We start from the raw sequence: 17,796 nt of genomic DNA, 5'->3' as shown, positions 1-17,796 counted from the left end.
CATGCGGGTCATTTAGGTGCGAGTGTCGCAGGTCTTACATCATTATTTTAACATGAGTCCAATAAAGTGGGTTTTGCCAAAAAAAAAAAAATTAAAGTTCGATACGAAGAGTAATTGTGACTGGAAGCAAGTATGTTCACCAATAAGATGTTTAAGAAAGTTATCCTTACTATGATGAGGGCATCATTTTATTCTGGCGGGGATAATATGTTAGCCCCTTAAGACGTTGTACAAGCTTGTGTGTCAAACTTGACATCAAGCGCTAGCACGATACGATATAGTGATGGGTTAAGGTGTTGGTGCCATAACATTGGGTGCTTGGTAGCATATGGCACGCTCACATGGATGATGTTAACCTTTCAGAATATTCGTGACTGTGCATGATTTGATTGTACTTGAAAATTGCTAGTCAAACATCTATGTCGTAGCCTGAGGCATTACAAGAAATAATGAGATGGCATGCACATGCAGGGGCATCGGGTGTCGACGTTAGGAACCTATCATACATATTAATGATGTGTTCGATTCGATTCGAATCATTTACTACTGTAATCACTTGGTTTCTCACTCGAGAATTAACAATGTAACCAGTCTTATTTCTTACTTACAATTTTTTTTTTTAATTTTTAAATCTAATTATCTTCTTCTACTATCTAAAACATGATAGTTGTTTGAGCTAATCTTTAATTTACAATTCATGAAAATTAAATAAAATTTACATCAATATATTAATCTAATAATGTATATTTTAAAATATGCACATACATATAGAGAGTGCAACTTAGGTAGTTGTTTGGAGAAAGGGTGATTTAGGTGTCTAAGGAGATTAATAGAATGAGAACTAATTTAGTTAATGTTAATATGATTATATAACTTAAAATTTAATTCCAAACGGGCCTAAAGCTAGACGCTCCAGCTTAGTATCAAGAGTGATCAATTTATAGCCGTTATAAAATTGACGGCTGAGATTGCTCCAATTTCAAACTCCGCTTTCTTTTTCTGATTTAGTTATATTTCAAACTTTGGTCCTTTTTGGTCCTTCCGTTCCCTTACCGTTCACCATTTCTTTCAAAATCTCTCTCTCTCTCTCTCTCTCTCTCTCTCTCTCGTGAGCTCTGAGTTTACTTCGTCGATCTCTGAATCAAGAGAGGAGCACCTGGTTTTCGCCGTAACAATGGATGGTATTTCTCTTTCTCTCTCTTTTACACTTGTACACACTGAGAGATAGACACACTCGCATAGTAACGTTTCTCGTGTTGTTTGTTTAAACTTTTGCAGATCAAACTCTAGATACACTGTGTTCGGAATTCGATCAGGCTGTGACTCTTTCCGGTCGGAGTAATGGTTCGGGTTCATTTGTCCAGTTCTTTGAACTTTTTTTTTTTTTTTTGTAATATTTGGTTACAGTGACCGAATGTTGATCCGGTTTTCAATTCTTTTTTTCTGATTATAGTTGATGCATGTGAAACGGTAGAGACACCGAGACAAGACGCGGGTTCGTTCTCTTCTTCTTTTGTTAATTATTATGAATTTCAGAAATTACGGAATCTTGGGTTCGTCAAGATAATTGTTGACCGGAGTCTTTTTTGTGTTCTTATCTATTATTTTGCGCCCAAGAGAAACCCAAGCTAATGATTTCATGGGGTTGAAATTCAGTCCAGTGACATCAGTTGGATTACAGAAAATTGAAATTTTTTTAGAGAAAATTTAAAATAATAGTTAGTTGAATTTTGGGAAATTTGATTATTGTTATTATTAAACATTTTTTTTCTTCTTTTTGGGAATTATGAGCAGCACAATTTGGAGTAAATAGTCATGTAGTGGATATGAGTGATGCCTCTAATGACACCCAAGAAATTCAGGGGCAGACTCTTCCAATATTTCAGAAAATTGAAGATCTCAGCAACAAAGTACAGGTACAATAGTTTATTAGGGACACATTTTTAACCGGAAGCTCCTTTTTCTGTATTTGAACCCTAGTTTTACTTTACTTTCAGATTATTAGGAAGGAACATGCAGTTTTGTGCAATGAAGTAAAGGGCATAACTGCTGATTCTTTACTTGGCACCGAAGCTTTCTCTGCTCTTCAGAATATTAGTGAGTCAACTGTTATGAATTATCTTTTTGCTCGTTGAGATTTCCGAAGGAGTTTCGGTCTATAATTGACAGTCTGTGTGATGCATTTCATTCAATTTTAGGCATGGAACATGAACTTTTGAAAAAGAAGTACCATGAAGAGTGTGAATTACTGAAAAAGAAGTATCTTGAAGAATGCTCAGAAAGAAAGAAGCTTTACAATGAGGTGATTGAACTCAAAGGAAATATTAGAGTCTTTTGTCGGTGTAGGCCACTGAAACAAGATGAAAGCACTTCAGTCGTCGAGTTTGACTCATCTCAGGAAAACGAGCTACAGGTCACTTGCTCTGATTCTTCCAGGAAGCTATTCAAGTTTGATCATGTATTCAGACCAGAGGACAACCAAGGTAATTGTCAAAGAAGACATTTTCTTCTAAGCTGCTGCCATCATCTTTTCACTATTCTTGCACTACCTACATATTGAACTCATGATATTTCTGAAGTACAGAGGCTATCTTTGCGCAAACTCTGCCTATAGTGACCTCTGTCTTGGATGGCTACAACGTCTGCATATTTGCCTACGGACAGACAGGTACAGGCAAGACATACACAATGGAAGGAACACCAGAAAATAGGGGGGTAAACTACAGGACGTTGGATGAGCTTTTTAGAATATCCAATGAGAGGAGCAGCATTATGAGATACGAATTATTTGTAAGCATGTTAGAGGTTTACAATGAAAAGATAAGGGATCTCCTGGTTGAGAACTCGAACCAACCAGTGAAGAAGTAAGTCTCCATCAATCTTGGCCAACTTGCCTTTTCTTTTGATTTGCGATCATTGTTTCTAGACCTCTGGGAGATCTCATGCATAAAATATGTAGAAATGTAGCTAGAGAGTAAAGAAGTATTTAAATGAAGTCGCATCTGGAAGAGAAGATTTTGTTGAAAAGCTGTTAGAGTTGGAATCTTTTTTCTCATTTTGTTGCAATAAAAGATGTCTAAAATTGTACATATTCGGCAGAGAACCTCTCAAGGTTGAGGCAGTTTTTTATTCCATTTAAATCTTGGTATGCAGGACAGGACTCTGAATATGAATGATAACTTATTTGAAAATCAGTCACTTTTTATGCCAAATGGTTAATTATCAGCAAATGCAGGTTGGAGATAAAGCAGTCAGCTGAGGGTACACAGGAAGTCCCTGGACTTGTTGAGGCTCGTGTTTATGGTACAGATGAGGTGTGGGGCCTACTCTCATTAGGAAGTCGAGTAAGATCTGTTGGATCAACCAATGCTAATGAGCAAAGTAGCCGTTCTCACTGGTAATTATGAGCATCTTCTGCTATTTACATTGCTTTTTCTTGGTTTCTTCATCTGATTCAGATCTCTGATTATTGGTTCAAATGTGTATTCTCAGTTAATAGAATTAATAAATATCATTTTTAATTTACAATTGCAGCTTGTTGCGTGTGACTGTCATGGGAGAGAATTTAGTAAGTGGGCAAAGGACAAGAAGCCAATTGTGGCTGGTTGATCTGGCTGGAAGCGAGCGCGTCGGTAGGATTGAAGTTGATGGTGATAGGTTGAAGGAATCCCAGTTCATAAATAAGTCCTTATCAGCGCTGGGGGATGTTATCTCTGCTCTTGCCTCCAAAACATCTCATGTTCCATACAGGCATTTGTTCCTTTCCTTCTTTGTGTGCTACCTTTGTGGCTATATACTATATTCCAATGTGACTTCCTAATTAGTTTATTTCTCTGACAAGCAGGAATTCAAAACTCACACATATTCTGCAAAGTTCTCTAGGTGAGTTACTTGAGTGTTTCTATTGGTTAGCTCAATACTTATTTACTTGTGAGACACCCTTTCTTCTGTCAGGATATTGTGTACTATTACTATGCATTTTCTAGATAAGGATTTTGATAAACAGTGAGAAACATTGAAATGGTTTTTAATATTTTTATGGTTATGATACTATAGAAATGCAATCTTGATTGAATATTCTGTAATGAAGAAGAAGTGGTTTCTTCAACAAGCTTTTTGAATATTAGTAACACTCAGGGAACTTTTATGCAGGAGGAGATTGTAAGACTTTGATGTTTGTTCAAATTAGCCCAAATGTGGCCGACTTAGGAGAAACCCTTTGTTCCTTGAATTTCGCAAGCCGCGTTCGAGGTGTTGAACATGGGCCTGCTCGGAGACAGACAGATCACACTGAGCTGTTAAAATACAAGCAGCTTGTATGAAGCACAAATCCAGTCTGAGAATCCTTGCTTTTTGCCAGATTGACTAAAAACGTTTTCCAACTAATCTTTCTTTTCTTTTTTTGTTTCAATTTTATGTATGAACAGGCAGAAAAAGCAAAACAAGATGAGAAGGAAACCAAAAAGTTGCAGGAAAGTTTGCAGTCTTTGCAATTAAGGCTAGCTGCTAGAGAACACATTTGCAGAAATCTTCAAGAAAAGGTAGGAATGCAAGTGGTCAAAACTGAAAAGTTTCACTGGAAATAAACTGATGAAGTGTAGATTAGTTAACGTAGCAAAGTGTAACCTTCTCTTCTTTAAAGTGTTTAAATTGTTGTCTATGTGACCTATGTTACAGTCTGAACTGCAAACTGTTTCTGAGATTGCTTGAAATACTCTACAGGTCAGAGATCTTGAAAACCAATTAGCAGAGGAAAGGAAAGCAAGATTGAAACAGGAAAACAGAGTGTTGGCCTCAATTTCTACTCAGTCAGCTTTACCAACGTCAAACCAAGCACAGAGGACCTCAACAGATAGAAAGCCACCCCTTGCTCCATCAAAATTGAGGTTACCGCTAAGAAGAATTACGAATTTTGCACCCATCCCATCTCCTGTTCCAGCAAACCAAACTAGGATGTCTGTTCTACCAGTTGTGGATGAAGATAAAGAGAATATATCGAGTACACTAAAGAAAGACACCAAGGCAAGGCCGACTTTGAAACCAAGACGAGGCTCAATTGCTGTAAGACCAAATCCTCCTGCATCAAGTCAGGTCCTTCAACCCAAACGAAGGGCTTCCATTGCAACTATTGGCCCAGAATCCAATACAAACTTGGCAACTCCACTTCGCAGCTCTATTAGATCAAGGAATGACCGTGCGGTGGGCCGACAGTCTTTTGTGTGGGATCCACAAAGAGTATGGAGAACATCAAGAGTATCCTCCCCATTGCCACAGTCGAGGGAGCTGTCAAGTGCAACAATAGAGGCAACGCCTGTTGGCCAAAGGAGTAGTAAATTTAAAGTAAGTCCTCCTTCACAGGCAGGTTCATGGAGGCCCAAGCATCCAACGGTCGTAGCACTACACAAGAAACACTTGGTCTGGAGTCCTCTGAAGATGAGAGGCGTGAAAAGTAACAACTGGAAGTCATAATTCTCCACTTGCACAACAGATTTCAGAATTGTATACTTTCTCTTAGATATCTTAATTTCTTACCGGATTTGTTGGTGTATGCTTCTTGCTTACTGATATTAGACCTTTCTGATGATCAACAGTTGGGCAATTTACAAAGTACTTATGCACATGCTATTCTTTTAGCATTTTGGCATAAATGTTGAACAAATTCTTGCAATCTGGGTCAAAACTCTCTATTTAAAATAGTCACTGCAAAGAATGTTCATCATAGAAACCTGAAGAGTTGATCAGCCGGGAAAAAGAGTGTATTTGTACCAGCAGGGAAAAAGAAAAAGGGAAAATGAAATGCATTTATCCCCCTAAACTATAAAATGTCACAAAATGCCCCCTCATGACATGCACCAATTTTTTTTTAATAAGGAAGATGCCTTTATTATTCACACCCCTAAAAATGTCTATTACAATGATTCCCATAAAATATGATTTAAATTATTATAAAATTTTGATTTAAAATAAAGACAACCAAAAATTTATGATTAAATAATGAGTATAAAATCTTTAAAAATTCTGAAATTTTACGATCATTATAATTTTTACATTATTGTTCAGAAATTTACATAATTTTTGCTCGTTTTGTTACATAAGCATGCTATTTATGTAGGCGGGATACTCAAAATCGTCATCTACGCCTGACAATTATAATTATCTATGAAGGTTTAAATCATCCCATAAAGTGCAGATTTTATATATTTAGTACACATATCAATAAATTAAGAATAAAACATTATGCATGTGTAGAGAATAATGGTAATTGAAATAAATTTTCACCTGTATTATATATTACAAATATATTCTGATTTCATTCCATTTAATTATATACAAAAACCATATGAATCATAATTCAAAGATATCTCACATCTTAATTCAAAATGAAAAGATCAATACTACGGATTTTCCTATATTTCTCCGGAATGCTAACGATATTCTCAAATTAAATTGATTTAGTCACCATAATTAGCACATGCATATACAATTTTTTTTTGGCTATATAAACACCAGCCCTTAATCACATGTGCAATATGTAATTGTACTCGCACAGAAAATTCAGCATGGCCATCTCAAAGTTTTCTCTATTTTTTACCCTCATTTTACTTTTCATTTTGCCAAAAGGTATATACACAATTTTCCTATCTCTATTCAACAGTCTTTATTTTGCAATTCTGATTACATGCATCTACCCTCCAATACTCAAGATTAGCAAAAAATATTGCGATGTTTGTGCAGAACATTGGCGTAAAAGATCTTCTATCACACGTTTGTGTTACATATTGATATCACTACGTGTGTACATATTTGTAATTTGAAATGGGCACATGTAATCTCATCGATATGTGTGATACAAAAGTGTGATAGGAGATTCATACTGCTTTAGCAAGCTATATATGTGTTTCTTGTATGTGTGTAATAAACTTGCATGCATGTCTAAGTTCTAACACAATACAAAAATTTATATCTTGATATTTCTCTGCAGATTCTAATGTGGTATTGGTAGAGGGAGCATTGACATGTTGCTATGACAACCATATCGGCAGCTGCGTGCCCGGACAAGATGACCAAAGGTGCGACAGTCTATGCAAAGAGAAGTGCAGTAAAGGAGGCTTTTGCAAAGTTTTCAATCGCAAGCCCCCTAACCATTTTTGTCATTGCTATTGTTGATATCGTGAAGTTTAATTTACAAATTAGTTGTGATATATAATATCGTAAAATATAAAATAATGATTAGGCTCTATGAAATTAATGCTATGATATTTTTGAATAAAATTATATAATAAATTATGTCGATCCGATGTTATATAAAAATCTTTACGGTGTTTATTTAAAATAAAGCGTAAGTTATATGGTTGTTATTAGAATACAATCGTCGATTAACGTTAATGCATTTTATTCATATTCATGCTTTGGAGCATTTCACAATGCTTTGGCACAGAAGTTGGTATATTTGAATTTGAAAGAATTTTAAATGACTTCATTTAAAAATAAGGGTTAAAGACAATTTTTGTCCCCTAACTATAGGTCATTCTCGTTTTAGTCCTGTAAGTTACTAGGGTTTTAATTTGGTCCCGTAAAACTGAAAAATTCTCAATTTTAGTCTAAATTTGGTCGGAAAAATACGTTTATATTTCTTTTTTGTAAAAGTCACAAATGGAACATAATTATCATAATTGAAAAATATTAAAGATCCTTTTGATTGATATCAAGTGTAAATTTTATTCAATTTTTTAGATAATGTTTACGAAAGAGATGAAAATTATATTTTGCATTGAATTGTAATGTTAAATTAACATAATTCTAATAAAAATACATATAAATATACATATTTTCACCTTTAATCACTGTTTCAGAAAATAAAAATTAAAAATAAAAACACAAACAAACGGGAAATTAAGGAAAGCTCAAAAATCTTATTTGTCCGCATAATAATTTTCTCCGTATTAATTCATTATCTATAAATACATTGATAAAATAATTAACAAATCTGCCGATATAAATAAACAATTTTATTGATACGATATATAATGGAAGTATTTGAAAAAAAATCAAATGATTCATTAAAAGAACGTGTAATAAAATATAGTTCAAATTCAGTTTTAAAGAATTGTGAAATTTTAAAACTTAGAATTATCCAAAATAATTTTAAAAAATTAATAACATGTGTTTAAAATTCATAATTTATACCAATGAAAAAAAAAATCACTTCTGACTCATAATTGATGGATCGTGGCACAATAATATCAAATTTTAAAGTAACGGCATTTTTTAACAACTATTATATAATTATGTTTATCCCCATATTTCACAAATATTAATCGATTGCTATGCTTTTAATTATATATTAATTTTAATTTTAAAAATTACGTAGTATTTATTTAATTATATGTATGTGAGTATTAGTGCAACAATGACTAGTTTTGAATAATCAATTGAAACGTAGCATTATGATTCCAAATGTTGCAGAATAATTGAAAAACTTTGTAAACTTTGCAAGGTATAAACCACAAGAATAATAAGAGCCCTCAAATGAAATCGACCCTCAGAACTGAAGTTGAGAGTGAAGACTGACAACACCATACTCCAAAACCCCTCCTAATTCTCAAGAACCCTGGGAAAACCTTTCCGTTTCAATGGCGAAAGCTCTGGCACAGGTACTTAAATCTTCGATGCACTTCCTTCATCTTTCTTTCCTGCAATTCTTTTTGTTTTTTTCTTTCTATATTGATCTTGTTTTTTCAGTCTCGGCGCCGGGTTCTGCCGTTTCTGATGCCTTCCCGTCTGTGGCTTGAGCAACCCTTGGAGCCTACTTCCTGGCTGCTGAAATTGGTACAACTCTGCTGATTCACTTCCCTGAAATCGAAAGTAAATTAACGTGAAAATGGGTTGTGCATTTTTATAGAGGAGCTGGTCTGTGTTTGGTTTTGGGGGGTGGGGGAGGAAAGGGGGAATGCTGGATTGCCATTGCAACCCAATTTCAACGGAAGTCACTTTCTGTCCTTAACATTCGACCATGTTAATGACCTACTGTTTTACGTAACAAGCATCAAACGCTATGCCTGGAGTTGTTCCTATCTCGGTGTTCAGTTTCATGGATTCCTTTCATAATTTCTTTCACATCTGTAGAGGATATCTCTGTTGAAGCAGATAAAGTGCCAAGGAAGGCGCCTATTTCCTCTTTGCTGTATTAAAGATGTTGAAACTACTGAGTACATATCAACTAGGTGATAGTTGTGTTCTGTTTATGCTTGGTCTCATGCATCGTGATCTCCAAATTCTTTCTTTTTATGATTGAACTAGGGGACCTTTGTTCCTTCATATTCTTTTTCTTTTTCATGTTTGCTTCTAGTTACTTTCCTTATCTTTACACGCCTGTTGTTGGTCTGCAGGAGGCTAATTCACCAAACATCACCTGTGTCAGGTTGTTTAGTGTGCAAGCAAGTCCCCCTGCTCAAGCCCGACAAATGGTATGGTATTACTCTCCAAATTCTGTCCTTGTTAGTTCAAGTGCTTTCTCATAGGATGGGAGGGAGTTAACTTTTTTGTATAAGGTGTCATAACTGAGGTCTTTGAAAGGGGTAGTGACGTTGTATGAGGAAAAATCATCTCAATCAGAAGCAAAAATTTGAAGCCCCCATGACGGTCCTCTGTTGTTGGAGGTCTTTATGATATGCAACTTCATGTACGTGGAAGAGATATTCAATTGGCCAGATATGATTCTGGTGAGCACAAGAAGACTGAACAGAAAGATGAAAAGAATCTGGAATTTAGAAGAATAGATGAAGAATCAGAAAGAAGAATAACAACTTCATCCATCTAACGAAACTCAAAGCAATATTTTAATTATTCAAGAATTTCCACTCTCCTAATTAATATTTCATTCCATGGACGGAATGATTATTGAAACTAACCTAAATCTTATCAGACACCTGGATTCGACTAGTATCCTCAGCTCCTCAAAACATTAGTCTCCCCACCAGAGATTGTGGATGGCTTGGCAAGTTACTTCTTATGGTTGGTATTACTCGACTGGGATTTGGTTTCCTTTAAATAAAAGAGATTGGTGGGGGGCCGGGGGACTTGAGACCAGAGCTTGCAAATTGAATATTTTCATTCTCTCAAAGATACAATAGGAAAACATTTCCTGTGACAGAAACCTACAGCAGTCAAAGTTATCACCAGCATGCAAGGTGTGCCGCTCACATGCCAGGCCAAGTGACTGGTGCCTTTTCAAACCAATGTGCGTCCGTTTGCCTGTGCGTTTCAACCTTTTTCCAGGGGACAAGGTGCACTCAAGCTTTGCCTTTGTGCAAACAAGATACGAGTCTAACAACAAGAGTTCTTCATTAAATCTAACTTTGGATTCAAGAACCAGGTCTGGTTTATATCATGCAATACTAAAATACCCCTAACTGATAGGCTTGATGAAAAACAACATAATAAGAACATGGTTCTAAGTTTTCAATGACATATTCACCTTCAAGCAAGGGCCCAGGCTTCCACTTCGCCCTCTTGTTTGCTCCAGGAGCTTCTGAAGTATATTTGGGGTTTAGTGGGGCTGGCTATTTGAACAATTTGTTGTTCATTCTGGGACAGGTGTTATATTTGGTGGGGTTGCACATTGTACTGCCTTATAATGCATAAGCTAGAAAAAACAAAGGGTACGTAACAGGAAACACTTTTAATAAATCGAAAACCTAAGAATGCAATAATTAGAATCTTAAATAGTAAATTGTATGGTATAAGTGTTTAACATATTTTACAACTCTGGTTTTCATAATTTAATTTTCATTTGGAGTGAGAAATTTGAAGTTAGGAATTTCATATTCCTAACAACAACTCCTTTAATTTTGTTTGGATAATGCCACATTACAAAGGATTTCAAATTCTTTAACTCTTATTTTGAACTATATTTTGTCATTTTGTGGAATATTGATAATCTCATATTCATTTAATATGGACTCATTTGAAATCCTTCTCCAAATCCTTCGCTGAATCCAAATTCATCAATCCAGGAACCCAAGTTTCCTTAGCTATTATATGTTTGAGCATGACTCAACAGTCGTCTTTCTTTCATGTATTTCCCGTATAATGTCTATCAATTCTGTTAGATTAATATATATATTACATAATAAATCCCCACATTCTTAAACTGTGTGTGCAGGGGGCTCTTAAAGTCTCAATGACAAGTCCTGGATTTGTGTATGAGCCATATTCACCCCGGGAGCCAATCTCGTTTTGGTATAGGTGAGTAGGATTATTTAATATTGTGGTTTGATCTGGAATATTGTGCCATGTCCTTATTGAGGATCATAAAATAATTTAACAATCTATTCATCTATAATATGTTCATATTCCTATGCCTTAGTCCTGGCAAATGGCACTAGTCTCTCGCCTTTTACGGGATGTGCCCTGGAAAGCGCCATTTATAACTATGATTTACCCTTTTAATAATTATGATATAACACAACGGTTTATATTTAGATTGGATGGGTCTTTGGAGGAATTGCCATGAATCCTCTCAGCTTTGCGTACATACACATACATTATTAATGAAATCAGAAATTGGTGTTAACAAGAAAATATAACCCCTTTGACCTACATAAACCACACATTCATAACATTCATGTAAAGAAAATCCTTGATGGCTAAGCATTAAGTTCCAGAATTGAGCAACTTGAAATCAGAAACAGAAATTGCAAAACTGGACCTGTTTGGCAGATTTGGTGGGTAGTCAAGGGCAATACCCTCATTTGACCTAACCACCATGTTTATGAGTATGAGTTCATATTAGAGTATGAAGGTGTTGGTTCACAAAACTCTGGGTTTCCAAATTTCTGATTTTTGGCATTTTATCTTTCTTTAGCTTTGTAACATGTGAAGGCTCGCTCTAGTTTCATCAATTTGTTATTCTTTTAGGTCTAAGATGATTAGGAGATAAATTGGGAAAACTTGTATTATGAAAGAAGGGAGGGTGCTATTCTTTCTTTTTTGCCCCTTGCGCTCTATCTGTGATAAACCATACACGTCTAACCAAAAAATAATAATTGGAAGTATTCCATCTTATTGGATTTCTCATTGTTGGGGAGGAGATGCAGTTGATGTTTATATCTCCCTTGATTGATTTTCTGATTGGTACATCTGTTGTTCAAAGTTTACCAGTTCTCTGCCACACCGAGCCCGTTGCTAATCTCTTTTGCATCCTCAGATAATAGCTTCAGTCTTGCAGTCCCTTTTGCTGTTATTTGATCCTTGCTTGTTCCTCTGGAAGTGAACTTTTTTGCATTTAAAAGCTGTACAGATTAAGGAACCATGTAACCTGCTAATTTTTCCAATATAAATTTAGCCTTTTCTTCTATCCAACTCTATTATCTTGTATTGCTCTTTTTTATTCCTTTACTTTGGGGGGTGAGTGTGGGGGCAGGCTAATACCCATGGGCATATAAATAAGTCAACATCAAGTCTGCTCAAACAGATAAACATGATTCTTGAAGTTTACTTACATTTATATAAAATGCACATGTTGCTGTCTTTCTTCTGATTCATTCAATGGATGGTTGTCACTTGTAAACTGATGTGCGTATGTATTAATTCTCTTTTTGAGGCTGAATGTCTGGCAGTCTTGCCCGTTGCTAACTTACTATCTTGGTACCAGATGGTTTACTAGACCTGGTTGGAAAAGAACAAAAGAAGATATTATTATGGAGGTATTTAACATGCACATCTTTATTTTTTATCATTAAATTAACTATGAGAGTGGGCTGCAAAACTGATGATTATGTTCTGTTTTTGTAGTAATTCACTAATTTTCATTTTTGTCCTACTTGGAACTCTGGTGATGTTGGGTTGCAATTTCAGAGAATGTAATTTCAAAAATCTTATCTTTTTTTTTGCGTTCACCAGTGTCGGGAATGTGATTGAAAGTTCATCTGCAATTTTCTTTTTGATTTTCGAGGAAACCTTTCCAGATTTCCCCTTTTCTAGAAATACCAAAAAGTTGTTTTTAGGTCTTATGATACTTTCAGTTTTCATCATATGCATTGCAGCAGCATACCCCATCATATGCTCACCAATCTTGGAAAGCTCCACCACTTTGTCTTCCTATGAAAATCGCCAGTTCAGATCCTATCTCACCTATGGAGCAAAGGACCTTCTGGTGTAGAACAAACCTATACATGATCCTTCAGAAGTATGGAATTGAATGTAACCCTTTTTAGGCAAACAAATGCCTATATGAGTCGACTGTGGCAGGGCAGCGGCATGAGGTGGCGAAAAGGGTGGGATTTTATCAGAGCACATGGTGTAGTTAGCATGCTGTATAATGTTATTCCGTCAGTGTTTTCTGTTATATCCTCAACATGTTTTATCCAACTGAGGTTGCTAAGTGGCATTTACTCCCTTAAGACCCACCATAAATTCTCATTTTAAAAAGTACCCCTTTCATGGAAAGTATGTAATAAAATCCCTAAACCATCTGAAAGGTGCTGGAAGAGTGGAACAAATACCAATACCTGCTTTATCCTATTTAGTTCCGCAAATAAAGGCCTAACATATATTTGTCTATTAACTGTCCAGTGGTATGGCTTTTTATTTGCAGCTAAAAAGTGCTTACGCCATTGCGAAATTGAGAAAATCTGGCTATTCAAAGCAGAAGTTCTATAAAGAAGCTGTTGATTTATACAAAGAGGTCCTCTTCTCACTTTGAATTACATCACAATTAAGTCTCATCTATTTCAGCTTTCCCATTACTCATTTGTTCTCTCAGTGTCTACCAGATAAATACCCAAATGGCCATTGGAGACAAAGGATTATTGAGGAAATCAGTTACAGAGAACATGTATTCTGTAGGGTTTCACCTGCTTTAGTACTTCCTATAACTGCCTTCTGTTGAACACATTTTGCTTGAGTTATAGTCTAGCTGTCCGCAAAAATCTTCTGCACTTTTTGGTTTCATTTATAAGCAGCCTAACACTGCTCTTTTTATCTGTTAACTTACTCCAATCTTCAAAACAGGCCCTCAAGAATGAAATCAAGCAGAGAGAGAGAGTTTGGAGTCATGTTTACTGGGAACTGATGATGCCAATTATTAAAATGCGAACTCTGCGAGCTCGACTGGCAAGTATCTGTAAAACATGAATGAAACAAGTTTTTGACTCCTTGTTTATGTATTCTGTTCCAAAAGGCTGAGATTTGTCCTCTGGGAATGTAGTTGCATGCATCTTTGTTGTTTAAGTTAGGCCAGAAACTCCATCTGATTACCACTCTTAGGCTGGTTTCTTGTGAGGTCTTTCGAAATTAAGTTCACTGGTTGATGTCTGCTTTTTGCATCTTCAATTTCTGTCAGATAATGATTTCTAATTATGTTTTATTTCTTTTCTTAATATGTGCTTGTTAATTTCTGTTTACTGTTTCTTTTCAGATTTTAAGTTGGCAATAAGTTAGTTGTTTGTGTGTCTATGTTTTTGGGGATGCGTCGTGGAAGCTGGGGATTTAATTTTCTCAATGTGGATTTGCAGCTGGATTAGTGCCAATGAGCTATCCCTTTTCCTACTGCCTTGCCAGTCGACTTGGGGGTGGGAAATGTGTTAGGTTTTTATCCAGTATTTTCGCATTTGATTAAAGTTTGTGTTTGTTGGCTGTCTTAAGTGCCATAGTTGGTCATTTTCATTCCAACTTTCCAATGGGTTAATTTTCTGTTCGAACGTAAGAATTAGTTCATGACTTTGGTTGAGTTGTATGGTCAAGTTTACTTGATAACTAATCCTTCATTTGTTCATGATAATATCTTTTGCAGATTGGTGTAGATCGAAATGACCTCAATAAAGTGTTTGTACAACTCACGCTTGAATTTCTTAGCAAACAGGTAAAAATTTAGATTTTGGGATTTCTTTGTTGCTTGTTTTGTTTTGTCAATTCAAGTTATATCAATCTCAAATATGCTCGATGATTTTCAGCGTCTAATCAATTTTCTTGAGTCGAATAATATGTTCATACTGCTCTCTGACTTGCTTGTTCAGTCTCTATCGGTTTCTGCTGTTGAATGCTATGTTCACACTGATAATTGTGCTTTTCTAACTGCATTACATTGACTTGTCTCTGTAACTAATTCCCAAATGCTGAATATATTGTCGATCAATTGATAAATTGTAGAAGGTCAAGTTGTTTCAATGGGTATAACTGCAAGAGTAATTTGTTTGGTGCTAATTAATTTAATTTGAAGAAGAATATGTTATCCAATCCAAATTCTTCTGCTAATTAATTTCTTTCTTATGATAGTTTTCCCAAGCCTTTTTCGTGCTCAAGTGAACTCGCTTCCTTCAATCTATGGCCTCGGTCTCACTTTGTCACTCTATTTCCTTAGCCCCACTTCTTCACTGACTAGGAGCCATCCCCATCCTCTTCAAGTCACTTACCAAACTTTTGCACATCAATGGAGTTGCTAGAGTATTGCAATCTCTCTCTGTGAATTTGTTAAGCCTGCCCTCAATTAAATACTACTCATGGTCCATTATTGCAAACACAGACACAAGATGCTTGAAATCCAAAATGTTCCTGTGACTGGAGAAACTTGTCTGCTTCTCGATGCTAGCAGATATCTTTTGAGTAAGAAAGTGCGCTGAATATTTCTTGCCTACTGACTGTTCATTTGTTACTCTTGATATCCTGGAACTCCAGTTGTGTGTTGGACTGCTAACCTCAAAGCCCTTGGAATTCTTGTCCGGCATTTGCTTTCTGTAACTGTCAAAGGAGCCAGATTCCAGAGTGAACTTTCTCGTGTATCCACCCAGCAAACTGTTTCTGAGAGAGAACCTTTTTGCTGTCTAACCTATAAAGTTGATGATGCTGGATTGCAGGTTATTTTGACAATACTGTTGCCTGGGTGACTTTCTGTCTCTTCTCCTGAATCATTTGTTTTCTTGTAGACCGATCTCCAGAACAAATCCTGAATAAATCTCACCCCCAGCTATAACTGCAGACCCCCGGACTTCTACTGCTACCTGCAGACTCCAACCAGGTGAAGGTGTGGACCAATATCTTCCGTCCATACAGCATCATATCCCTCTAAAACGACACCTTTCCCCTGCTACATAAACTAAAACCCCCTGTAGGTTCAGTTCCCCTTTTCTGTAGCTAAATAGACTTTGCTCCAGCTGGAATTCAATCTTCTGTTACATCAACCACCACAAACTTTTTATGTGCATCAGATTCCCCTAGGAAACTACAGATGGAATAATCTTTGTAAGTTTTGATCATAGGGAAACCGCATTGTATTGTGGAAGAGAATCATAGGTTTTTGTTTCCTTGCCAGCAATTTGATACTTATATGTGCTATCTTACTGCATATTTGTTTTGGACTCCATTTTGTCAAAAGTTTCATTGTGTAGCTCATGGTTCGAATGTGACAATTATTTCATGTAAACTACTACTTTTGTTATGCGGTTGATGTTCTCTTTGATGTTTTTGTTTTTGCTGGTTGTTCTTGTTGGGGTCAAAAAGAAAGGGGACTGTGGCTGGTATGATGAACTGTCTACCTGGCGAGGATAATCTAATCATGGATGTTTATCAGTCTAGTACTTTTTGTTGTTAGGTGCCTAAATGCTCTTTTATGTCTCTGCAGAAGTTTGAGGCATATGACTCAAGTGGATCTGTTGTGGCTGGTGACAAAAGCAAGGAGGTAGGCTATATACTAAAATCTTGCATGATAATCTTGTGTGTTCTCCCCTCAGTCAGTTGATAACTTAGGGAACATGCTTGGTTCTAGTGTAGGCCTGTAAACAGGCTCTAAACCGCACACACCAAATCATGAATCCTAGGTCCCCAGCACATCCCCTAAGTTGGTCCAGAAACTGGATCCATACCATATCCAATAAAAGTACATGCAGCGGATCAGAAACAGTTTTCTTCCAAGATCCAACTAGAATCCCTGCATCAAAACTTTGTCCAGAATTCACTTCCCTTTTTCTCAAGCTTGCAATAAATAATTGATGAATGCATCCCTTATCTTAGCTGAACATTCACCCCAATGGCCGGCCAAAATCCATGCCTACTGCATTTCCATATTTAAAAAGGGGATGCTAAGTCCTGATAGGGAGAATTGATATAAGTTGTCATGAAAATATCTTTGCTTCCAACAACCATTTGAGCCAGACACCACTACTTAACAAGACTTCTAGGCCCATGCCTGATATTTAGACTTTAACTGCTCAAGTTCATCTAGTCAATTACGTTTTTCATGAAGTTATTTGAAGGTCGTGACTGTGCATCTTATTCGTTTCTCTGATATATATTTAATACTTCCATTATGTACCTCCAGGTTCTTGTACGCGATATATGGGTTTTCGAGAAATCCCTTTTCCATCAAGGCGCATACTGGCGTCTTTGTGGAAGAATCAAAGTTTAGCTGTCCATTCCCGAGCAGGTGATCTGCTTCTCAATTTTGTAAGATGCTTAGATTTGTATCAATAAACAAGCGTCCCTCTTTTTTTCGGGATATTTGGTCATTTACCATTGATCTTTTAGAAGTTACAGTTTGGATCTCATTTCCTTTCTTTTCAATCAAATCATTTTACCTGGAAGATGCATCTGCATTGCTCTCTTTGTTCAGAGAAGCAAATGGATTGCAGGGAAGTTGTGTGTATCTTTGAAATTGCAGTAGCTTGGCTTTTGATGTTTCTTTCAGCTAACATCATTCATTTTGCGCTCTTTGGTTTCATTGTAGCTTATATGTTTATCAACATGGATCAATATTGTGCTTATCTCTGAATGGATGTGCGTGTGTTGAGAAATCTGTCCATG

General features: G+C 36.2%; 2 protein-coding genes across 5 annotated transcripts; both read left to right on the top strand.

The window, feature by feature from the left end:
• Positions 1–1,023: 1,023 nt before the first annotated feature.
• Positions 1,024–5,668, top strand: LOC105168901 (P-loop containing nucleoside triphosphate hydrolases superfamily protein). The gene is made up of 13 exons (XM_011089097.3): positions 1,024–1,181; positions 1,279–1,344; positions 1,454–1,495; positions 1,795–1,916; positions 1,998–2,097; positions 2,199–2,483; positions 2,585–2,864; positions 3,236–3,397; positions 3,535–3,750; positions 3,845–3,882; positions 4,153–4,316; positions 4,428–4,541; positions 4,723–5,668. Exons 1-13 carry the CDS (start codon positions 1,175–1,177, stop codon positions 5,467–5,469), a joined length of 2,343 nt encoding a protein of 780 aa, XP_011087399.1. The 5' UTR covers positions 1,024–1,174; the 3' UTR covers positions 5,470–5,668.
• Positions 5,669–8,477: 2,809 nt separating this feature from the next.
• LOC105168900 (Mitochondrial inner membrane translocase complex, subunit Tim44-related protein) lies at positions 8,478–17,689 on the top strand. Of its 4 annotated transcripts, XR_016066986.1 has the most exons (13): positions 8,478–8,654; positions 8,743–8,829; positions 9,390–9,467; positions 11,165–11,247; positions 12,656–12,707; positions 13,598–13,687; positions 13,776–13,844; positions 14,014–14,115; positions 14,795–14,863; positions 15,676–15,854; positions 15,924–16,021; positions 16,619–16,675; positions 17,315–17,396. XR_016066986.1 is itself a non-coding variant. In XM_011089096.3 (11 exons), the coding sequence occupies exons 1-11, from the start codon at positions 8,634–8,636 to the stop codon at positions 17,399–17,401; spliced, it is 795 nt and encodes a 264-aa protein (XP_011087398.1). In that variant the 5' UTR covers positions 8,482–8,633; the 3' UTR covers positions 17,402–17,689. The 4 variants fall into 4 exon arrangements, 2 of the variants coding, with proteins under 2 accessions (XP_088740326.1, XP_011087398.1); XR_848360.3 differs by lacking the exon at positions 15,676–15,854 and having other exon boundaries at positions 8,480–8,654; positions 17,315–17,387; XM_011089096.3 differs by lacking the exons at positions 15,676–15,854; positions 15,924–16,021 and having other exon boundaries at positions 8,482–8,654; positions 17,315–17,689.
• Positions 17,690–17,796: the final 107 nt, after the last annotated feature.

The sequence above is a fragment of the Sesamum indicum genome, linkage group LG8 (assembly GCF_026168435.1).
Source record: "Sesamum indicum cultivar Baizhima isolate 11 linkage group LG8, ASM2616843v1, whole genome shotgun sequence".
Classification (NCBI taxonomy): domain Eukaryota; kingdom Viridiplantae; phylum Streptophyta; class Magnoliopsida; order Lamiales; family Pedaliaceae; genus Sesamum; species Sesamum indicum.
This window is presented reverse-complemented; position numbering and strand designations above follow the sequence as displayed.